The 24652-nt window shown below is 46.1% G+C and overlaps 1 protein-coding gene across 3 annotated transcripts; it reads left to right on the forward strand.

The window, feature by feature from the left end:
- The first annotated feature begins 404 nt into the window (after nucleotides 1–404).
- On the forward strand, nucleotides 405–21181 carry NSFL1C (NSFL1 cofactor). 3 transcript variants are annotated; one of them, XM_068987180.1, is made up of 10 exons: nucleotides 405–518; nucleotides 3123–3220; nucleotides 9636–9710; nucleotides 11590–11595; nucleotides 12166–12331; nucleotides 12940–13032; nucleotides 14256–14365; nucleotides 14743–14880; nucleotides 19529–19693; nucleotides 20822–21181. In XM_068987180.1, the coding sequence occupies exons 1-10, from the start codon at nucleotides 414–416 to the stop codon at nucleotides 20982–20984; spliced, it is 1119 nt and encodes a 372-aa protein (XP_068843281.1). In that variant the 5' UTR covers nucleotides 405–413; the 3' UTR covers nucleotides 20985–21181. The 3 variants fall into 3 exon arrangements, with proteins under 3 accessions (XP_068843281.1, XP_068843280.1, XP_068843282.1); XM_068987179.1 differs by lacking the exon at nucleotides 11590–11595; XM_068987181.1 differs by lacking the exons at nucleotides 11590–11595; nucleotides 12940–13032.
- The last annotated feature ends 3471 nt before the right edge of the window (nucleotides 21182–24652 follow it).

Raw genomic sequence — 24652 nt, forward strand, 5'->3', positions numbered from 1 at the left:
CTGAACTGAACTGAACTGAAAGAGCACCAGGCCCTTGGTTCCACTCAGTTGAACAAGTGAATGAACGAAAGAATAAATTAATGAAATGAGGAAACGACTCAATGAATAATGTGAAACTGAATCCTCTGGGGATCTTTCATTCTACAGGTACACAGTGGAGGACCCGCCCCGCCTCTCATCCTCCCCGCCCTCCCTTCCCCGCCGTTAGACTGAGGGTCCGGGCTGCGGCCGCCAGAGGGCGCAGAGCGGCGGCGTTTCCCGCACGGAAGGTTTTGCGTTAGGCACTGTATGGGGCGGGGCCTGCGGGCGGGCTCCACTCGGCTGGACCTGGTCAAGCGGAGGGCGGAACGCCGCGGCGGGGCTGAGGCTGTGCAGTGATACCCGGGGCAGTTTGGGCGGCGCACCGGGCGAAGATGGCGGCGGAGCGGCAGGACGCTCTGAGGGAGTTCGTGGCGGTGACGGGCGCCGAGGAGGATCGGGCCCGCTTCTTCCTGGAGTCGGCCGGCTGGGACCTGCAGGTAGAGCCGGGAGGGGGGCCGCGTCGGGCAGGTAGGATACTATGGGGAGCAGACACCTGGTGCCTCAACCCTTCGGTGGCCGAAGCGCACAGTCATCCCGCCGGGCTGCGGCCCGACCCAGGCCTCAGGGTCCTGGGGCCGCTTGCCACGCGTCGCCAGCTCGTCCTGGGCGAGGGGAAACGCAGGCCAGCCCAGGCCCGGACTGACCTGGTCTGTCGGGCCTCGTTTTCCCTTTCTGCCTGGCTCTCGGGTAGGCGAGCCTTTGGGCACTGCCGCAGCCCGCGTGGAGACGGGGACCCTGGGGGCGTGGCTGCCGCGCCAAGTCTCAGCTGCAGCCCGGGCCGGACTGACCAGCTCCCGAGTGGAGCGGGGCGGCGGGGGCACGAGGTGCTCGTTCATTTCGATTTCCGCAGCCCCAGTCACACGCCCCCTCTGTGCCTACATGCTGGGAGAAACTGGGTTGTGACGCAAAGTTGGATCCTATTCATCTTTATTGAGTAACTTCTCTGTAAAATGGGAGTCTTCTTGGAGCTTATCGTGTAATGCACTGGCAGGTATTAGACATACATAAAATACTTACTGATTGAGAAGAGACTAAGATAAACTACACCAGGCAGGGATTTTGGTAAACTGTTGAATCCTCTGTGTCTAGAACAACACCTGACACGTAATAGGCACTCGCTCAGTGATTAATTGTAGGAAGAATTGCATACATGTTTTTGGCCAACCTACATCTTCGATGGATGATGATGATGAATATTTATTGAGTGCCTACCATGAGTTTTATGTATCTTAAGTTATTTGCAATTCATGGGGTTGCAAAGAGTTGGACACGACTGAGCGACTGAACTGAACTGAACTGAACCATGAGCTTTATGTATCTTAAGTTATCTAAGCATTGCACTTTGAAGCTGAGGTTTAGGGAAGTTAAGTAATTTGCTGAAAGCCTCACTAGCTACCAGGTGGAAGAAATGGCATTAGAACTCAGTTCTGTCTGATACCAGAGCCCAAGCTCTATTAAGCTCTGCCACCACGTGCCCTGGCACTTCACTTTACATACGTGATTTGGTTTATCCTCGCCACACTGTGAAGTGAAGAAAACTTCTTCATTTGAGGAAATTGATGAATTGGAAGCTGAGAAGGCAAGTGATAGGCCCAAAGTCACACACCCAGGGATTAGGATGTGAACTGGGTCTGCTGACTTCACTATTTACATGCTTCACGAAAGCATAAAGTTAGGTAAAGCATCACAACTGTATAGACATATGGTGTAAAGCCCCTGTGCTGGGTGAAAATGCAAAGTGCAGCTTCTACTTGAAAGACCTAGAAGCTCCCAGTGTTACAGTTGGCAGGTCATCAGTCTCGGTCTCCTCATGCTGTTAGTGTGGAAGCACGCTCACGTATGTGACGTGACTTGCCCACGACTTGGACATAGACCCCCCTTGATACCAGTTCAGTGCATGTCACGTAGCACAGTGCATCCTGGCTGGCTTGCTGAAGTGTGTCCTGTAAAGGCACGCTGCTTCCTACAGGCTGGTTGTGTCCCACAGCAGCTCCCTGTCTCCTGCAGTGTGGTGACCTTGAGGACAGGAGCCTTGTCATTTCTGTAGACCTCATTGCGCTCTTACTTCATTGTGCAGAGTGTCAGTCGATCAGTTCTGTCCGACTCTGCGATCCCATGGACTGCAGCCGATAGCCCGCCAGGCTCCTCATTCCATGAGATTCTCCAGGCAAGAATACTGGCGTGGATAGCCATTCCGTTCTCCAGGGGATCTTCCCTACCCAGGGATTGGAATCTCCTGCAGTGCAGGCAGATTCTTTATTGTCTGATCCACCAGGGAAGCAGCGATTAGTAAATACCTATGCATTGAGTCCATGCATGAAACATCCAGTCACAAATTGGCTAAAAGAGGCCCATATTCTTTCTGTATGTATAGAGCTAAGACATGACTGTGCATAAATGTTAATGGATCCTCTCATCCATTTTGCACGGTTGGTGAGATGGGTGTCCCCGTTGCACAGACTATGAAACAGCCTCAGAGAAAAAGTAAGAGTAGTCATCTGTAGTGACCTCACAGTTTCCAACTCCTGGCCGTCACCTGAGAGCAGAGAGCAAGGGCCTGAGTGCCTGGGATCAATCCTGGCTCCACTCTACCAACTGTGTAACCTCAGACAGTTTTCTTCCCACCACTTTGTCAGCTATAAGATGAGATGACCATAACACTAACTCCATAGGGTTCTGTAAGGATTAAATAAGTTAGCACAGATAGAGTTGCACGCAGAACAACGCGGCACATAAATCGTGTTCAGTAAATGTACACTGCTTCTACTAGATCACATTTCCTCATAAGGTGACATTGAGCAGTGTCTCCATCCCAGCTTTCCTTTTTGCCTTCTTTCTCCTTTAGTAGGTGGAATTTGTTTCAGGTGAAATGAAAACAGTTGGGCCACTAATCTTTTGGTTTTATTTTCTATGGCTCACCAGATACAGACTGCCTTATAAGCGTGGGCCGTATTTTTGTGTCTTTGCTCCTTTGTGTTCAAAGGGAATATGTTAGAAGAAGGCCTGTTTAAGGATCCCATGTTACTGCCTGTCTGTTTCAGATCGCCCTAGCAAGCTTTTATGAGGATGGAGGGGACGAAGACATTGTGACCATTTCGCAGGCAACCCCCAGTTCAGTATCCAGAGGCACAGCCCCCAGGTAAGGGCCAGCTTCAGTTATTGCTACATTGGTGTGCTTCCAGCAGTGGTGGACTATTTCCTGATTTGACAGAGGGTTCAGGCCTGGGGACCTGGACTAGTGGGTTTGAGGGAGAAAGACTGACTGGTGGGTAGTAGTTTCTTGAAAGATATTCCTTTTGTGTGGAGGTGTGGGATTCTTAACTGAGTGTGCTTTATGATCCAGTCCTGGAGGAAACCACAGAACCAACTATTTAAATGTTTGGGGGGAGGTCTCTTATTTATGAAATGTGAGGAGTGGCTTCTCCATCTCTGAAAGTTTTTAAGTTGAAGCTGAAGTGCTTCCTTTCAGGGAGGCTGTAGATGTAAAAGGTTAGGCCAGATGACTTTAAAAAGGCTCTTTAAATATTTCAGGATGCCTATTACCCTATTAAAAAGACTTAGAAAAACTAAACCTGTTAACCCGCTCTTTCCCAAATTGATTAGGGAGACCTTGTCTTAATTTGTTAAACAGTGTTAACCTTTGTGATCTCTCTTGCATCCCCTGTCCTGGCCGCCCTGACTCCAAGATTCTTAGAGCAGATCACTACTGTGATCTGCAGATTGCAGTAAGTATTGCAGGACTTCATGAGACAGGCTGGGCCTCTTCCTTTAAAGGTGTGTGAACCACATCTCCTTTCTCTGCTGAAGCCTTTTCTACTCTGGTGTATGTCCTCAATTAGTTTGAGTTTGCGTTCAACTCCAAAACACATATATAGGGTTTCTTTGCTGGTGTAAAGTGATAAATTGTGTTTCTCTCTGAGGATATCTGAGATTTAAATTAGATTTCCCCTCTTTTAAGAAGGATCACTAATCCCAGCTGTCATTGTTTCCTTCACTTCTTCTCTATTTCCAGAGGAAAGACATAGGCAGGACATCTTTCAGTTGTTCATAGATGCTAACCTGTGAGGTGTCATTGATGACACCGCAGGATGTTACTGTCTGGGACCTGGTTGGTAGGGTAAGGGCTCATCTGCAGCTGCTCATAGAGACAGCTGATTTCCTGCAGTGTCTTTCACAGGCACACCAGATTACTGTTGGGTGTTGGCACAGAAATAGAGAGGAGGAGAAATTGAAACCTAGCTTGTGATGTCAGTCACATGTTCATACCTGTCTTCTCTGGTAGACCCAAAGTCTAATCCAAACAGTGGTTTATTAGAGCCTGGGCTTGAAGCCTAACTGCCCACCTTCATACTAGAGCCTAGGCTAGGAGCCTGACTGTCCACCTTTATGTTAAAGCCTAGGCTGGGAGCCTGATCACCCACCTTCATGTTAGAGCCTGGGCTTGGAGCCTCACCACCCACATTCATGTTAGAGCCTAGGCCGGAAGCCTGACCGCCCACCTTCAAATCCCAGCTCACTGGAGAGCTTTGTGACCTTGAGCAGGTTACTCAACATCGCCAGTCCTTCAGTTTCATTACTTGTCAAATGGGAAGGATAGTAGTGCCTATTCACATGGGCAAATAAATGAGTTAATACAACATGGAACATGTTAACTGCTATTACTGTCATTTTAGTATTACCATTATTAGCATCCATTCTCACCTTCCCCATTCTTTTATTTGTTCCCTGTCTCATTCCACAAGTTCATATGTTAAGAAGAGTTAAAGAACCAAGGAAATAGAGTTTATCATTAAGACCAAGAGAAGTAAAAGACTTGCACGCACATGCAGTTCTAAAGGTCTTACTTTGCTTTGGTTAAGCCTCAGACTTGGTACTGGGCTTAGGTGAAACCAAGGAAAAGGGAGAGGGCACGCACCACGTGTTACATCATTGTCCTTGTGCAGATGGTAAATGCTAATTGCATTCTCAGGAGAAGGCAGGCATGTGTTAGCACCCAAGAGGAACTCTGTATGGGGCCTGCCTTTCCCCTTTGACCTGACTGTTGCAGGACACTTAGCCTGCTGCTGAGCTCTCCCCGCCCGCGACTGTCATCTTCTCTTACTCTCTCACATTGTCACTGCCTCCGTGCACAGCACTCAGTTAGTAAGCTCCTAACATGGAGGCTAACCTCCTAGGAGGGATCTATGAAATGGATGTCAGAAGGTCCATAAATTACCTGAAATTGTACATAATAACTTGTATATATGTTGAACCTTTTCAGGCAAAAATATTCGTAGCTTTTTATCAGATACTCAGAGGGCTGTGGGACATAAAAAGGTTAACCGTAGCTACAGGAGAAAGTCTGAACTCAATAATAACAGTTATCATTTATTGAGCGCTTACCAGCTGCCAGGCACTGGGTTAAGCTTTTACATCTACATCTTTTTAATGCTTTACTACAACCCTGTGAGGTGGCTACTGTTATTTTTCCCATTTCACAGATGAAACACTGAAGCTGGGCTTCTTCCCAAGATCACACAGCTAGTCAAACAAGGATTTAAAAGCAGATCTGTTTCTGCTTCCAGCATTCAGCTCTCAGCCAGAATGATGTACTGCCTCTGCCTGTGGACATTCAGCATCCTCAGGAGTTTGCAGTGAACCTGCCATCCTCATCTTATCCCCCTTTTCCTCCTTTCTTAAATCTTTATTTCAACCAGCTGATTTGTTTGGTGTCTCAGTTCTGCCTTAGTTTTTGGTTCTTCTGCTTTTGTTTGAGCCTCTCATCTGACTCGACATGCCTAGTCTCTTGCTTCCTTTCCACCTGTGCAAATCCTTTGTGTCCTTTCATGTTTAGCTCCCTCCGCACCTTCTCTACTAAGTATGTAATCCCCAAACCCAGAGGCAGCACAAACTTCATTCACAACCCATATCTGCATACTACTCAATGACATCTCTCCTATGTTGTCTTGAATTCTTCTGAGGATTACCAGAATATTTTCTCCCTGAGTAAATTGTAAGTTCCTAGAGGTAGAAGGGCTAGTATTTCAAAAGCACCCACCATCTGTCTGGCTCTGCCAGATACTCTTTCATACATTATCTTCTTACACCTCAGTAACCACTGTGGAAGTAGGTAGGGTGCTCACCATTTCACAGGTCTGGATGCTGAGTCTTAGTATGAGTAACACATTTGCCCTTACAGCAAATTCAAACCCAAACTCGTCTAAATCCAAAACTTCTGCTTCTGCTACCTACCTTCTTGTCCACTATCTCCCACCCCTGTACCTAGCGCAGGGTTGAGTAAGAGGAATGCTGTTATTTCTTCCTTTTTTTTCTTCTTTCATTCAATAAAACTGTACTTTCTTAAAATGCTATGGACCACCGTTGTCTGATTCTCTAAAACTATATTGTCTGATATGGTAGTCTCTAGCCTCAGGTAGCTGTTTAAATTAATTAAAATTAAATAAAACAAACATTCAGCTATTCATGCTCAATTACTGAATTTTAAATGCTCAATAGCCCCGTGTGACTAGTGGCTTCCATATTGGACAGTACAGATACAGCATTTCTGTCACTGCAGAAAATGTTATCTGACAGAGCACCTTTGTGCCGCTTCAGGGTGCCTGGAAGATAGAGTTCTGATCCTGAAAAGTTGAAATTTCTGAGACATTTTGCCAATTTGTGGAAGATACAAGACCCAGTATCCTTAAATTGGTGATGTCCCTAGGACATCTGTACTGTTAAGGTAACTCTCAGGACATTACTCCAGAACAGTGGTCCTCAGACATGAGCGTGGGTCAGAATTACTTGGAGGACTCCTAAAACCAGATTACTAGATACTCCTTTTAAGGTTTCTGATTGAGGAGGTCTAGGGTAAGGGTGAAGGATTTGCATCTGTTTGAATTGCGAGGGTAAATGCTGATGCTCCTAGTTCAAGGACCAGCGGTTTGATAACTGCTGCTCAGGAGCAGCACTTGAAATGTGCCACACTGTCCGCCAGCACCCCAGCTGTTCACAGCAAGCCCGCGAGGTTGGTGCTGGTTGTTTCCATTTTCACATGAGAAAATGAAGACTTCGAGAATTTCAGTAGCATGCCCAAGATCCCAGAGTTGGAAGCTAAGCTGGGATCGAGAACTTTGGGGGAAAGAGGCCTATAGCCAGAGCAAGTGGTTTGCTCAAGCTGGTGGTGGTGGTGGTGTTCAGTCACCAAGTTGTGTCAACTCTGTGTGACCCCATGGACTGCAGCACACCTCTGTCCCTCACCTTCTCCCAGAGTTTGCCCAAGTTCATGTCCCTTGAATCAGTGATGCCATCCAACCATCTCATTCTCTGTCACCCTCTTCTTCTACCTTCAGTCTTGCCCAGCATCAGGGTCTTTTCCCTGTACACATGTGTATTTGAAGGTGTTTAACAATGGAGAGATAGAGAATTTTTTTTTTTCCCATAGATGATAAGCTGAGCATCTGTAGAAAAATCCGTTGGGAAGAATAATGAGTGGAATTAGCTTTCCCAGGTGGTTCAGTGATAAAGAATCCGCCTGCCAATGCAGGAGGCCTGGGTTCGATCCCTCGATTGGGAAGATGCCCTGGAGAAGGAAATGGAAACCCACTCCAGTATCCTTTTCTGGGAAATCCCATGGACAGAGAAGCCTGGCAGGCTATAGTCCAGGGGATCACAAAAGAGTCGGACACGACTTGGTGACTAAACAACAGGCCTTTAAGGCACTAGTACAGATCTTAATCACTTGCACCCTTTTAGACCATATTGTGTAGAGCATGAAGGAATGCCAGGAGGTTGCTCTCAGCTCACTCAGGCAGGAATGTATTTGCTACACAATTTGCTGTTTGTCCTTCTATGTCTGGTTGGTAGAGCCTCAGAGGGTATTCTGTCTCGGATTGTCTTCCTGAAATAAATCTTTCTTCAAGACTGAATGGGAGTAAACAACTCCTTATTGGCCTCACTAAATTGCTATTACCCCCTTCCCCTTGTATTAAAGAGAAACAACTTTTTTCCCCATAAGAAATACAGAAAATGTTTTTATAAATTGTATGTCTCATGATCCTTGAAAAACTAAGATTGTTCCTTGAGGATAAATCTAAGCTAGGAAAAAAGTGGCAGTGTAAGACAGCATCAGAGGAGGGGGTTAACCTTTCTCATAACGTGTTTAGTGGGCCCTCTCCACCGTACCCTGTACTTGACGAACCTACAGCAGAAGCAGACAGGGGCCTCTTCACGCACATATTTGTGTCATTTCTGTTCCTTGATTTGTCCTTTAATGTGTTGCTGTCGCTGGTTTCTGTGTGTGCCTGTACTGCTTTCCTATAATGCCCTGCTGGTCCCCTTTCCCCACCATCACCACCGTCCATCATCCAGGTGACTGATGGGCCTCTTGTTCATCAGCACTAGGTCCAAATGCCGCATTTCTCTGCGAAGCTTTTCTTGATACCACCCCCAGCCCCACCTAGAACAGAAGACTGCTCTCACGTCCCATGTGCTTTCCTTTGTCACAGCCCCTATTGCACAGTATTTAATGGATGGTTTCCAGGCCAGAGTGCCACTAACCTGTCAGCAACTAAAGGGTAAGAACTGTGCCTGATAATTTTATAGACCCAGCATCCAGTTCAGTGCCTGACACACAGGCATCCCCCCAATATTTAAAAATTATATGATGAAAATCACTATCCGGTAGTATGTTTTTAAAGTAGTACAGTCCCTATCTGGTTCCCTCCTCTCCCCTAGGAGAGCTTAAATTGGATTCCACTTTGCTTCTTGATATACTTCCTATTTATTCTTAGTCCTGGGTGACCTTGAATAAATAAATATCACATTGTTTAGCATATAAACATAAGAGATCTAGATAACCCTCTTCCACCTAGATCCTCTTCCTGCCCCACCAAAAAACCTAAACCTCAGTGTCCGCAACTTTTGGCAGTTGATGATGGGGGTTACCTTTTTTTAACTCCCCATGAAAATCACTGCAGATGGTGACTGCAGCCATGAAATTAAAAGACGCTTACTCCTTGGAAGAAAAGTTATGACCAACCTAGATAGTATATTCAAAAGCAGAGACATTACTTTGCCGACTAAGGTCCGTCTAGTCAAGGCTATGGTTTTTCCAGTAGTCATGTATGGATGTGAGAGTTGGACTGTGAAGAAAGCTGAGCCCTGAAGAATTGATGCTTTTGAACTGTGGTGTTGGAGAAGACTCTTGCGAATCCCTTGGACTGCAAGGAAATCCAACCAGTCCATTCTGAAGGAGCTCAGCCCTGGGATTTCTTTGGAAGGAATGATGCTAAAGCTGAAACTCCAGTACTTTGGCCACCTCATGCAAAGAGTTGACTCATTGGAAAAGACTCTGATGCTGGGAGGGATTGGGGGCAGGCGGAAAAGGGGACGACAGAGGATGAGATGGCTGGATGGCATCACGGACTCGATGGACGTGAGTCTGAGTGAACTCCGGGAGTTGGTGATGGACAGAGAGGCCTGGCGTGCTGTGATTCATGGGGTCGCAAAGAGTCGGACATGACTGAGCGACTGAACTGAACTGAACTGAGATCAATTCCTTTCTGTGTCTCCAGCGATAATAGGGTGACATCCTTCAGAGACCTCATTCATGACCAAGATGAAGACGAGGAGGAAGAGGAGGGACAGAGGTGAGTCTTTGTTGGGGGCACAGTCCACATGAAATTCTATGATAATTACCTGGAAAGGCTTAGAAGGATAAACATGCTCTATTATCATTAACCATTAGTTGTGGGCTAGTCATACACATACTAGTAACAGTTTTCTACTCCCTGTAGCTTAGAAGTGATCCCTGTCTTCTTACCATTTTTTTTTTCATTCGAGGTTTGTTTTTTTTTTGTTTTTAATTTTTAAAATAATATGTATTTATTAAAGAATATTAGGGAAAAGGAAATAAATCTATAAGGAAAAAAGCCATTCATAGTATCACAACCCAGAGGCAGCCAGGTATCAGTACTTTTCAATACTTTTGGTGTATTTCCTTCTAGTTTTTCCTTAATTGAAAAAGTAATATAGTACATAATAAACAGGAAAATGGGCTTACAAATGTATATTCCTCTGTTATACAGAGTACTGTTTTTTGTTGGCTTGCTTTTAACCTTTAGGAATGTTATAATAAAACTGGTGTCCATTTTGGAAAATATAGCATAATGAAAAAAATATAACACTCACCCACCCTTTGGTTACTACAGTTAATATTTTGGCATATTTCTACTAAGTCTTGGTTCTGTGTATAAAGGTAGCCTGTTGATACTGTGTTTTACATGATGGAGGTCAGATAAGTTTATTTCTTGCTTTTGTAGAATTAATGCTACACCTTGATATAGAATGCTGCATATTTCTTTATGTCATTAAAATTCTTGATAAGTGTTTTCATTGACTATAATAATAGTCCATGATATGGAATGTTTGATGTTTAGATCATTTTCAGTTTTTTTACCACTGTAGATATCAATGCTGTGAACATCTCTGTGTATCAGGTTATATTAGTTTCTAGAAATGAAAATACCGGGTCAAGGCCATGAATATTTTTAAGGCATTTGATCATAGGTTCCTAGTTCATAAGCCAGGCCTTTGAGATCCCATAATAAGGACCTTATAGAACTTTACCTGGAATGAACAAGGATGAACTGGCTGCAGCCTCATTTTACAGGTTTTGGTTCTCCATGGAATCTGCCTGGGTCTGTCAAACATTCCTGAGGAACATTGTGTAATAACCATTATGGAAATGCAGTTACCTCATTGTGGTCAGTCTTTGGGAAGTGAGCTCAGAAATTGCATATGTTCTGTTCTTTGTTTTCATCCATGTAGTGACTTTTGCCTTACCTCAGCATTCTATTTAAATATACTCAAAGTTCAGGAATAAATGTTAATTTTAGTGTTTTAATGCCCCTTGAAAGACAGTGTCATCACGTAAGTGAATGCTCAACTCTTAAATAACCTCTTCCTCGTTCTCCTGTCTGGTCACATCCTCCAGGCAGTGACCTTTTACTTCACATCCGGAGTTACCTCTTTGGTCCCTCAGCATTTCAGACCTAATGACACTGGTCCTCTTGTTCATGCCAAGGCCTAGGGTTTTGCCTCCATTCCCTGGGTAATGTCAATACATAGAAGGCTGAGGCTAATTTTTATAGATTCTCGGTTCTCCCCACTGAGATGTGCTGTTGACTTAGCTGTGAATAGGAGTGAGAAGGAAGCAGCCAGCCAAAGCTATATGACTGCAGATTTTCAAACCCAGGTTAAAAAACTAAAGTGCTAACTTAATCTCAAGCTTTGCTTGGCCCATTACAAAGCAGATGTGGGTATCTTGGGGCTTATATTTGAGCTTCGCTGACCACCTCCAGTACCCGCTCTCATCATCCTCCTGGTGTGTGTCGCAAGAATTGCAAGGCGAAGTGAGGCTTGGGTGAGCTCTCAGTGCGGTATCAAACCACCTTACATGTGTGCATTACTCTGTGCTTGTTCTTTTGCATACATCCGCTGATTTGAACCTCACGGCCCTGACTTAAGGAACAGGTAGGTAGGGCATGTGGTTCTTCCCTTCCATTTCAAAGAAGGAAAGTGAGGTATAGCTCAATGCACTGGCTTGCCCAGATCACTCAGTGACAGAGCCAACAGTGGAACCTAATTGCTTGTACTAACCACGCCACTGCCACCATTAATCCGGAGCTGCTAGTGGTAGCTGCTTCTCACTGTGAACATAGTGATCATCTGCTGGAAAAGTGTTGGTGTTTAATTCCCAGAGCTAATGTGCTGTTGTGCATGCCTGGAATGCCCTTTTCTGGTTTCTTTACCTGATAAACTCATCATCCTCAAGGTTTAGCCCAGAAAACACCCTTCTGGGAACCCTTGACTGTTCTCCTCGATTCTGTATTCCCAGAGACCCCTTCCTTACCTTTTTTGTGGCTCACACTGCAGTATGCCTGCCTGCCTCTTTACATGTGTCTCCCCCTAGACAGTAAGTTCCATAAAAATGAGCATTGGTACCCTTTGCCTCATTGTGCCCAGCTCCTAGCCCAAAGCCTGGCACATGCTCGGTTATGTTTTCTAAGTGTATTTGGTGTTAGATGTGTATTTTCTGTGCAGGTTTTATGCTGGGGGCTCAGAGAGAAGTGGACAGCAGATTGTTGGCCCTCCCAGGAAGAGAAGTCCCAACGAGCTGGTGGACGATCTCTTTAAAGGTGCCAAGGAGCATGGAGCTGTAGCTGTGGAACGAGTGACCAAGAGCCCTGGAGAGACCAGTAAACCAAGAGTGAGCATAGGGGGTTGATGTCTATGCCCATAGAACTGAGGTTCCAGAGCAGGGGGAAGGAGGCCTTCGTCACCCAATAGTTAGTGACTGAATTTGTTTTTGTTTTTCATTTGCTCACTTCCTCTTGTGCAGAAGAGCAGTGCAGTTTCTCTTACCTTTTAACATGAAATCAAGATTTGGGGTTAAGTTTTCAAACCTGTGGTCTAAATCAGGTTCTGCCAATTGTTTTGTTTGGCCTGATCAACTTGATTTAATGTCTTGCTTTATTTTTTTTTATTTTAATTAAATCAGTAGCCATCTGTTTTACATAAAATCTGAATTTCTGCTTTCTTTGTGAAAATCAAAAAAGTATCTGGTGTTATCCTGCACCGAGATGCCAACATGGTCATGATTAACTAGATCTTAGTAGCAGCCATTCCCTTTAGCCAAGAAGCACTCTCTCCAGCCACACCTTTCCAGTTTTTACCCCAATCCTGACCGTGTAGCTCTGAGTTTGCTACTTAGAGAAGGCATACCTCCTAGTTAATAATCTTGAAATAACATTTTGTCTGAATAACTTGATCACTGTTGACCCACTCCTTAGGTGTTTGTGAACTTGTCTTTTATAGCCATTTGCAGGCGGTGGCTACCGCCTTGGAGCGGCACCAGAGGAAGAGTCTGCCTACGTGGCAGGAGAAAGGAGGCGGCATTCCGGCCAAGATGTGAGTGTGCATCCATCTTCTTTTTTGTTGTGTTTTGTTTTGCATCCGTCTTCTGTAGGGAAGCTCGTGGACTGTTTAATCACTTTGGGGGAGAAGTTAATCCCATGAATCAGCAGCCTCTGAAAGGGAAGAGGCAGCACATTTGCTGTGTCATCCACGATGAAAAGGCTTACCTGAGAATCACAGACAGCTCTCATCTGGCTGGATGGTGGCAGGGGGAGCTGGATAAGTTGGGGTGGGCAGAGTGGATGGACAAATAAAGGAGTTTTCTGAGCGTTCCATGAGTCTCAGGCAGAGGGATAGTGATTCCAGGGTTCTCTGGTGGTGTGGACAAGGTTAAAGATCTTGGTCTTTAGACCCCCACCAGGGAGGCTTGAAACATACTTTTAAAACTTTTTCTTATTGTTATTCAGTCCTCTTTCCCCTGTGCATAGGAGGTCCCCCCTTCTCTACTAAGTGTAATAATGCTATGAGTCAATTTTGAAGTTTATGCCATGAACATTTTTTATTTTATTGATTTACAGTGTTGTGTTAATTTCTTCTGAACAGCAAAGTGACTCAGCTATATATATTCTTTTTCAGTGCCATAATTGTTTTCATATGACCTTGTGAACATTAGTCTCCATAATGCTTTTGTTTTTAATCATTTTGGTTTTTTTCCAAAACAAAGTCAAGCAAGAAGGAAATAAAAATTCTATCTACCAGCTGCTAATATGAGGCAGCAGCTGCTAATATGTTGTTCTTTAGCCCTCTAGACCCTTTCCTGTCGCTATGTACAGGGAGTTAACAAATTTTGTAGATATCATTTTTAATGACTGCAAAATAGTCCATGTAAAATTTGCCATGCTAATGTAGTTGAGCACGAGCTGTGTGCCAAGCACGCTGGCAACCCTACAGATAAGGAAGCTACAGCTTCAATCAATCGAGTCATGTGCTCAGTGCCACTTAGTGAGTGAGTGGCAAGATCAAGACGCAGATCCTGGTCTGATTAAATCAAAGCCTATTCTCTTAACTCGTGCCATATCACCTTCTTATTTTACGTTAATACTTATTTCATTGGTTGTTGATTGTTCTCCTTGTGCATGAGTATATATGTTTGTCTGTCTGTGTGTTTTAGTAATGACACAGTAAAATAGTAAAAAACTCGCTAATTTGCAGGTTCACACTGGTGTGCTTGCCAGGTTCCTGACAATGTATGGACTGCTTACCTCCTGTTGTCATAGGTTCATGTAGTGTTGAAGCTCTGGAAGACTGGATTCAGCCTGGACAATGGTGAACTCAGAAGCTACCAAGACCCATCCAATGCCCAGTTTTTGGAGTCTATTCGCAGAGGGTGAGCAGAAAAACCCTTCTTCAGGTTCCATATCAGTGAGTGAGATGGCAGATGGGAAAGAAGAAACCAATTCAAATGTTTATTATTTAAGAAATTTAAATTTTTAAGTAGATTTAGCACAATTGAGAAACAGATTCACAGATTTGCTTCTAAAACCCTGTGTATCTACTTTTCTGCTTAGAGCCTAGGTCAGAGCCAAGTCACCAGATACGACTCTAGGCAGGCATGAGAGAAGGGGGCGGCAGACAGCCGCTAGAGCAGTCAGCTCCCCATGGAGGCCCATCAGTTGGAGATGAGAAGTTTCTCCTCCTTTGTACCCATCACTGTCATTCCCATCCTGCTCTTTGTGGGCCCTAGCACTGCCTTTTCTCCCACAGAGAGGTGCCAGCAGAGCTGCGGAGGTTAGCTCACGGTGGGCAGGTGAACTTGGACATGGAGGACCATCGGGATGAGGACTTCGTGAAGCCCAAGGGAGCCTTCAAAGCCTTCACTGGCGAGGGTCAGAAACTGGGCAGGTAAGGAGCAGCATGGGTGGGGTGGAACTGTGTGGGTCACTCCTTGGGGGCCCAGCAGACCCTGTGCACAGCTCACTTGATGCAGCTCTTTACTGTTTATTACAAAGTACTTCAGATTTTATCTTTATGGGAGGAAAAGTATGAGAACATACGCTTTGGCATTAACAAACCTAAGTCTAAGTCTCTTCTCTGCTTTCTAGCCATATAACCTTAGACTGTACAGCCTCAGTTTTCTCAGCTTAAAGGGGCTAGTAAGGGTCCTTATCTCCTGACTACTGTTGGGAGGAGCACGTAGAGCATTGTCCCACAGTGATCAGTGAAGGTAACACGTCGCTGCTTGGACTCGATCATCTAGGATGCTCAGGGCAGAGAGCACCTCCTCGATGGCTCTAAGGCTGAAGCAGACACACATATTCAGGTCACTTGAGGTGGGGATTCAGAGGGGTTAAGGAATCCAGCCAGCCTGCAGCAGCATCGTTCAGGATCCAGGGAAGCTCAAGGACATTGTTGGCCCTGTGCAGGCTGCTGCTCCAGTGTTAGGGGAGCTCTTATTTTTGCTTCTCTGCTAAACACTTCCTGACGCTTACTTTGTCATTCCCTGTGACTGTTTTGCCTTGTGTCCTCTGCCATTATCTCTGTCTTGCATTCAAACCCCTCATATTAACAGGATCTGATTGATTGATAGTTCCTGTTACCTCTGATCAGCAGAGCTCTCATACCAGATCGTTGACAAACCCACAGACAGGCAGCCTTTTCTCAGGGACCCACTCAGCTTTGGCTGTGCATGGGGTCAGTTGGTCAGTATTCTTCCTGAGGGATCCGTGCACACAAGAGGCTTTCAGCGTGGTGACACACAGTACAGCCCGTCCTTTCCAGAGGGAAAGCTGAGGCTCCTGGACTCTAAGGGCTACCTTTAGGTGCTCCCTGCGGTACCACCAGGACTAGAGCCTGGTCTTCTGATTGGCACTCCTTCCCACACTTCTGCACAGCATGACCCTATTTCTGATCTAGCTCTGGCAGCTTTTGAGCTCGGTGCTGCCCTTGCTCACCTCACCATCATGTTCAGGAATCAGAGTGTGGTCTGCCAACAGCTGTGCTCTTTGCGATTCTAACTGGCCCTCTCCTCAAATCCTCTGCCTCCCTGCTGGCCATTCGTGCCTCGTCAGGAGCAAGGGTCATAGCTCTATTAGAGATAAGACTGCGGTTTACCAGGACCAAAATACTGAAGTCACCCTGCTCTCACTGCTTCATCTCCCACATTGGGGCCTGTGGGTTAGTCTGGGACAGCTGTTCTCAGAGTGATCCATCTGTGACTTTCCTGTCAGTTGTGGTCGGCTTTGTGGAGCACCACTTAAATTTTTTTCCCATACATTATTGAAAATAAAGTGTGTTTATCTTTTAAAATAGAAAATACAGATAAAGAGTAAAAGCTATTCTTAAACGTAACAGCCAGATATATCCAGTTAGTATCTGACGGTGTGTGTGTACAAACAAATGTTCAGTGCTCTACTGTTTTGCCTAGTCAGTGTAGTCTGGCTATCGTTCCAGATCAGTAAATGCATTTCTACAATATTTTTTTTAATGCTAACATAATTTTCTATCCTCCGTATGTGCCATAACTTAACTGGTGCCTGCTATTAAGTACTTATGTGATTATCAGTATTATGAACATTACAGTGGTTATCTAATAAAATCTTTATATACCCCTCATGTTGTACTGGAAGTAGTACAACAGGTAGCTCAAAAGATCTTCACATTGCCCTCCAAAACATGGTACCCTTCTTTCACCCACCGGTAGTTTTAAGGAAGGACTCAGAACACCTTGCAGTTTGGGTTTGTCTGGCTTCATGATATTAACCGAAAATGCTTCTGCTTTTGGAATGTCTTAACTGTATTGTGTGTACAGGACAATACGTCTCAAAAAATTAAGATATTTTAAGGAGACTTAGGATGAAGTGAAGTGTTAGTCACTCAGTCGTGTCTGACTCTTTGTGACCCCATAGACTGTAGCCTGCTAGGCTCCTCCGTCCCTGGGATTTCCCAGGCAAGAATACTGGAGTGGGTAGCCACCCCCTTCTCCAGAGGATCTTCCCGATCCAGGGATGGAACCCTCGTCTCCGCGCGCGTTGCAGGTGGATTCTTTACCGTCTAAGTCACGAGGGAAGCCCTCTGTTTTAAGATGGGACTACGTTATTAGTGCAGATGATGAATCAACAGAGCTTGATAATCAGACATGATGCTTGTCAGCTAAATAAATGTTCATTGCCAGTTCCACTTAGATTTTCAGTTCTAGCTTTAGTTTTACCAATAAATTTTACTGTGCTTTCCATCGTTGTCTTACTAAATAAAAAGATCAGGAAGCCAACTGTTTTAAGAAATTTTTCTCAAGTTTCCCTCAAAAATCGGTCAATCCTTGTTTTTTCTCCAATAACCTAGAAAAATAAAGTGAATAAATAGATTTTTCTCAGTTCAGAAATTTTAAAAAATCTTTCAGTTGCATGAATTTAGGTTTTGTTTTAGGTTTTGCATTTGTTTGTTTGGATGGGAACTATCTGAAGATTTGAGAAGCCTGCATTTGATTTTGAGTAGCAAACACCACGAGTGCACTTGGGATGGGGTGAGGGTGTCACTGCTGCTGGGTTGAGCTCCGCTGCTCACTGTGCTTGCTGCAGTGCTCATCTTTGTAAAACAGGTGACAGGGCCTCAAGACTCAGCATTGTGGCAGCAGAGCACCTTAGTGCCCAGTTTATTCCCACTACAAAGGAAATGAGCATTCATGTGGTTCAGCTTCTCTCTCGTTCAGGCCTTTCTGGCAGGCAGCAGCTTCAATGAGTACCTGTCGTACTTGGAACTGTTATAAACAGTTGAGGGCCAGGCTACTTAGAATCTAATTAGAGAGTTGACTTAATACTTTTAAAACTAATGAACAGAACAGAGTAGATCTTAAGCATTTACAGGTGCAACATTTAACTTTCTGTGATGGGTGTAATTTATCTGTGTGTCTCATCTTTTGAGTCCCACACGTTGTGAGGTCGATACATAGAAGAAGCTTTTCTCATAGCCAATAACTGTGGCCAGCGTTCTCTTCTGATCTCCACTCTATAATTCCGGATTTTTTATGTTCACAGAAAGTAAGTTCAGTTTTTAGTTCTTCCTTGCTGACTGTGTGCTCTGGGGCAACATTTCATGGACTGTTCCATGAAATAATCTTCAGGAAGTTAACATGAAAAAAGAACATGGTGGTCAAATAAGTTTGCCTTCACTTCACAACCTCTCAAAGTGTTAGTCTTTCAATCATGTCTGACTCTTTGTGACCCCATGAACTGTAGCCTGCCAGGCTCCTCTGCCCATGGAATTCTCCAGGCAAGAATACTGGAGTGAGTTGCACTTCCCTTCTCCAGGGGATCTTCTTGAACCAGGGATCGAACTCGGGTCTCCTGCAATGCAGGAGGTTTCTTTGTGACCTCTCAAGACCTTTAATATGTTAGTGGCCTCTGACACTGTTGGTATAATATGTGACATTTCCAGAACTTTCCTGTAGATAACTCAAGGGACTCAAGTCCCAGGGAACACACTTAGGAAAGCACTTTCAGTTGGATTTGCTAAGAAGACCCTATTTAGGTTGTAAAGCTCAGAGGAAGAAGTGAGGTGGAGGAACTGATCAAATTAGAGGCTTTGGGGGAAGGCAAGGGGATTCTCATCTAATGGCCTCTATTCTCTGCAGAGGTCTAGGCCAGGACATCTGCTAAGAGAAAAAGGATAACGCCTCCACACAGTTGTGGAGAATTGGGAATTTGTGTGCATTTTGTGTTTGTCCACCTCCCTGAGTATAACACCCCTTTAATTCTCACAATAGTCCTTGTTAAAGAATATCGTTACTACTCTTGTTGAAACTCAAAGAGCTTAAATAACTAGCCCAACACCACCATAGCTAGTGGGTGAATTCAAACCCTGGTCCATCTCATTCCAAGATCTGAGCTCTCCACACTGCAGCAGGCACCATGTCCTGTTCATATTATATAATTAATCCCTGTCCCTGTAGTGCCAGGCACTTGGTTGGCTTTCCAGAAATCTGAACTGTCTCCTGATAGTTGACCAATGAGTACGAGATACCCACATGAGTGAGGCTGCGCTAGGGCAGGCAGGCCTGAGAATTCCATCAGAGGATAAGAATCTGGACTTGTCATTTACATCCCAACAGTCACCTGCCAGGGTGTGTGACACCCACCTCAGTTGCAGACTTGGAGTACCCCCTTCCCATTCTGCCCTTAGCCTCTCACTGGGGCTAAAACTCATCTGCTTCTGTTGGGTCCTCCAGCGTCAGGTCCCAGTCTCTTCCAGCCCAGGCTTTCTTGCATACTGCTTTCTTCCCTTCAAGCTCTTGTTCAGTTGTGGACATCAGGGAAGAAGGGGGTTGGTAACTTGCCCAACTCCAGGAGTGAGGGAGCTGGCAGTAACCTGGGGGTTGAGGTGAATTCTGCTGGACCTCTAACTTCCATCAGAGCAGGGATTTTCTCTTGTCACTCCTTATGTCAGTAGCAGCAAACAGCACCAGACATAGCAAATGCTCAGTAAAAATCCTTGACAGGGTTCCACTCCTGCTGGGCTTTGTTTCTGTTCATGTCCTGATGCGATCCTCTCTCCTCAGCACTGCCCCCCAGGTATTGAATACCAGCTCTCCAGCACAGCAGGCAGAAAATGAAGCCAAAGCCAGCTCTTCCATCTCAATCGATGAGTCACAGCCTACCACAAACATCCAAATACGGCTTGCTGATGGTGGGAGGCTGGTGCAGAAGTTTAACCACAGCCACAGGTACCTTGCATTATGGGGCCTGGCTTATTCCAAGAGAGTCCCAGAAATTCCCACAGATAAGTGAGTAGAGGGAGCAGTTCTTCCCCCTAAACACCAGCAGACTCTCCAGGCTCTCTCCGGAGGAGGCAGTGGAGTAGGAAGCTGTGCACGTCTGAAGCCTTTGGTTTGGTCCCCACTCTTCCATTAAGTGTAGCCAGTGCCTGCTCCCTCTCCCTCGTGTGGGTCACAGATTCCTCAGATGGATTTGTTCCAAACTGTTTGTTCATAGGAAGTTTGATGCGAAAGCCCAAGAGTAGAACAGATGAAATCTGAACTGCTGTGGTTGATGGAGCGGGGAGGGGACAAAATGTGGCATCCCACTCACTCATCCCACTCATCCCACTCCTCTAACTCCCGACCCCCAGGAGGCCTCTGACAACCTCTAGGCTATGAAGGTCTCTGAAATCCGGACTTGGAGAATTCTAGAATACCTGTTCTACCTCAGCTCATCTGGGCCAGATCGAAACAAACTGCCTCCGCAACTTAAAGATGGGGAAGCCGAGGCACAGAGTGATGAAGGGATTAGCAGGAGAGGACTGTTGCCAGTAAAGATATTTGGCAAAACAACTCTTTTTTCCCCTAGAATAGCAGTGTCTAAATTTCATCAGTCATAGGCCATATAAGTCAGGACCCACGTGGGGCCCAGGGAATGGCTTGCCTTGAGTGTTAACAGGCTTCATATGAGGTTAGTGTGGAGCAAGTGTATTGAGGATCATAGAAGAGGAATCAGGCAGAGAAGCCCCTGGGAAGAGGGACCAGATGTGAACAGAGAGCACAGCACGATGAAGAACTGAAGAGGGGACGTAGGAGAATGGGGGAAGGAGGCTGGTGTGTAATTAGGCGGGACTTGGGACTACAGTCAGGAGGTTGGTGTTTATAACAAGGAAGACGGGAGCAATTCTGAAGGATTTTAGAAGAGTGATATGAGCTCATGTGTTTCCAAATGAGCATTTTGGCCTCTCTGTGGAGGATGGGGTGGAGGAAGGGACCTGGGGATGTGATGTGGCCTCCCTCTAGCCTGGGGGTGAGGGGTGGGAGTGGGCAGCAGGCAGCAGAGAACACCACTCACCCGCATCCCTACTCCACCAGGATCAGCGACATCCGACTCTTCATCGTAGACGCCCGGCCGGCCATGGCTGCCACCAGCTTTGTCCTTATGACTACCTTCCCGAACAAAGAGCTGGCTGACGAGAACCAGACGCTGAAGGAAGCCAACCTGCTCAATGCCGTCATCGTGCAGCGGTTAACATAACTGCCAGGCCCGGCCAGCAGCCTCATCTCCCCCCGTGTCTCCCATGGCCAGCTGCCCTGTGGGGACCACCCTTCCACCCACTCCTGCACACCCTGCATCCAGTGCCACGTCTCCTCCGTAGCTCTGGGTTCTTAGATCTCAGTTGGACATTTGTTTTCTCCTTAGTTGCATTTCCTGGGTTTTTGTGATGATCAATGGACTTTAAAGAAAAAAATAAAAACAACCAAAAAAAAAAAAAATTGAAGGAGTATCACCAGCATGTTGTACAGTACGTTTCCCACTGAGGCAGGCTTTGATTACCATGAAATCGTATTTGTCTAGGGTGTGTGGAGGAGCCTGCCTTCCATCCTCTCTGTGTAAAAATTGCCTGTGGCACGTAACACCCACCCAGAAGGTATGACCCCTGCCACCCCTATATAGGGAGGAAAGCGGGGAGACTTAAGAGAAAAAGGCTTTGTAGCACTCATTACATAAGAACAAATTTCTTGCCTGGATAAAACTGGCAGCAGCAAGAGTGCCCTGAAGTGTGAGGTCAGATTCAGAGGCACACAGTCCCTCTGCTCCTTTTACTCAAACCCTGGGAGGTGTATACTCCCCAGGCCTTGGCCAGTTGAGATTCTGACTACACCTCCTGTTTGGCCCTTTCCTCCCTCGTCATCCGGGCTGCTGTGTCATTGCTTTATTTCGTGGAGAGATCTGTCCCTGAGAGGTAGGGGAATCTTTTTACTGGGGAACAGCTTGTGCCAATTCAATGAGTTCAGAGTCAGGGTGTCTTGGCCTGAAAGAGAAACAATCAGCATATCACTGAGCTTCTGTTAATGTGTGGCAAAGCACATGTTGAAGAGGTGGGTTCCCTATGCTTCAAGCTCCTTGTGCTGGCATTTGTAGGAGGCTTTTGCTGACTAAAGTTAGAGTGTAACAAAGATGGCTTTGGTGTGCAGGCCCGAGTTCTGACTTGTACCAACTTAGGCAGTAATCCCAGCCAGGCCAAGACCCTCCCCATATGAAGTGTGAGTCTGGGAGAGGAGGGCCACTGGGGTCTCGGATGGAAGCCTTTCCACCCCCTGTTAAGTGAACTCCAGAATCAACACTGACTCAGAATCTCCTGGTTTCAAATCATAATGTGGCTCAGTCTGTTTCTAAGCAGTTATCACCAGTCACTTTTCTGCTTCACTCCCTGCAGTGAGCCAAGAGCTAACACTGCTGGTCCTCAGAGTGGCAGGGAGGCCCTGGGTTTCCAATCCAGACCTATCCTGAGAAAGAGCGTTGGTACTTCTGATCCCAGAGAGGCAGCTGGGGCAGGGCTGCAGGGTGTCCTGCAGGTGGAGAGAAAGGAAACCAAATGCTGATCTGGTGAAACTGGAAATTATTGTCGCCTTGACAATTAAAAACCAAAATGAGGACTGGAGTTTTTGTACTTTCTAATGGGTTGCTGTGAAGAAGTATGACAGCAACCATAGTAAGTACTTCAGTGCCGCACAAGAATCCCATTGTACAGTGCCAAAACCTAAAGCCCAAGCCACACAGCTGGTAAGTGGTAAGGCTTGTCTGTCTGCAAGGCCTCTCTGCTCAAACACCATACTCCATACACATACATTCCAGCCCTGTGTACATATACTCAACCCTCCCCTCTTCAGGGTTTCAGCTTATGTTAATTAGCACATGCCAGAACAGAGCATGAAAACAAAACCTGCATCGTCTAGAAGAGTCTACAAAGGCCCCTGGGTTCCCCCCCCCTCCCCCGCCCCGAGCCCTGAAATTGAGTGAGGCAGCTGACTTAACTGTTGGCAGCCACCACAGTGCAGACCAGCTAGGTGTCTGGCCCTAGGTCAAAGGGACTGCCAGCCACACAGCCAGGGATCACACTAGTCCAGTTAAGGCCAGTAAGGATCTTTTCAGCCCTAGTTTGTTCCGGTGGCCCAGATGAAAAGGTTAATCCACCTGATAGACTTTCATAGGGAGATACTCAACAGCCATTGGTTCTGGGGTTTCTGAAGTCAGGGCAGTTGTTCTCAGTTGAGGCATTTTGGATCATCCTCAAATTGGCTGTTGAGTGGGGTATCCTTCTGGCATTAAATAGGTCTGTGTGCATGCTAAGTCACTTCAGTTGTGTCTGACTCTGTGACCCTGTGGACCATAGTCTGCCAGGTTCTGGGATTCTCCAGACAAGAACACTTGGGTGAGTTACCATGCCCTCCTCCAGGGGATCTTCCGGACCCAGGGATCGAAACTGCATCTCTTACATCTGCATTGGCAGGTGGGTTCTTTACCACTAGCACCACCTGCGAAGCCCTAAGTAGGTCTGGCCAAGGACATATTGCAACATACAGGATATGTCCTAATAGAAGGATATCCAAAGTTCATCACTGAGTGAAAAATGCAAGTTGTCATCATGATGCTCTGATGAGTGCATATTAAATTCTTCTCTACTGTGGGACATGTGTGTTGTTCCTGTTTGATTTTGTGAAGCACACTATGCTAAACAACCCTGCAAGTACAGTGTGGGGCACATCTGGTTGCTCCCTCAGGAGATGGCTTTGAGTGGCGTTGAGAAAATGCCCTTCTGAGCTGCCCACAGAATAAAGTGTGCCCATCATTGGAAGGACTGAGGCTGAAGGTGAAGCTCCAGTACTTTGGCCACCTGATGCAAAGAGCCAACTCATTGGAAAAAACCCTGATGCTGGGAAAGATTGAGGGCAAGAGGAGAAGGGGATGACATAGGATGAGATGGTTGGATGGCATCACTGACTCAATGGACATGAGTTTGAGCCAACTCCGGGAGATTGTAAAGGACAGGGAGGCCTGGTGTGCTGCAGTTCATGGGGTCACAGACTCAGACATGACTTAACGACTGAACAACAACAAATCCCAGCCAGGAACCCTTTAAAGTTGACTTTGAGTTCACTGGGGGAAGAAGTTGGTACAGAAATGTGAGTTCCTCTAACTGCATTTTAGGGGGGGACTGCTGCCGGAACTTCTCCCAGGGTCAAGTAAAAGGATATCTTCTTTCTTTAAAAGGGACTTTGCTCCCTTGTCGAGGGCTGTGACCATGTTCTCCCATCCCCCCACCCTACATCCACTCTCGTCTCAGGCCAGGCCAAGGAAGCGGAGCAGCTAACACTGCAGACTTCTAGTGTCCAGCCTGGGTCCCAGTCTGAGCAAACTCCCGTGCCATGTGCCTGCATCTCTCTCTCTCTCTCAGTGGCCTCATGCCTCACCTCACGTCCAGTCCCTCAGTAAGTCCTCCAGGTTCTACTGCAAATGCATCCCAAATCCAGCTACTTGTCATCCCTCCCCAGCGATCTCCGGGGCCCATTGTCCACCTCTCACATCAACAACTGCAGTGACTTCCTTTTGGTCACCCTGTTCTCCTTGCCCCTGACAATCTGTTCACACAGAGTCTCCACATCCATTAAAGCCCACCACATCTTCCTTTAAAGCCCTCAGGAGCTCCCCACTACCCCTAGAAACTTATTACTAAAAGCCTGAAGAGCCCTATAGGACCTGGCCCCTACCTATCCTTCTGTCCTGCTTTATTCTTCTGACTTCTTCTGATGTGTCATATATTCTATTTCCCTTGTCTCTCCACTAGATTATAAGCTCCCTGAAGCAGGGGGATTGTTTTCTTCACTCATGTATCCTGACAACCTGATGGCACAGTGCGTGAC

This window comes from Capricornis sumatraensis, chromosome 15 (assembly GCF_032405125.1).
Source record: "Capricornis sumatraensis isolate serow.1 chromosome 15, serow.2, whole genome shotgun sequence".
NCBI lineage: Eukaryota > Metazoa > Chordata > Mammalia > Artiodactyla > Bovidae > Capricornis > Capricornis sumatraensis.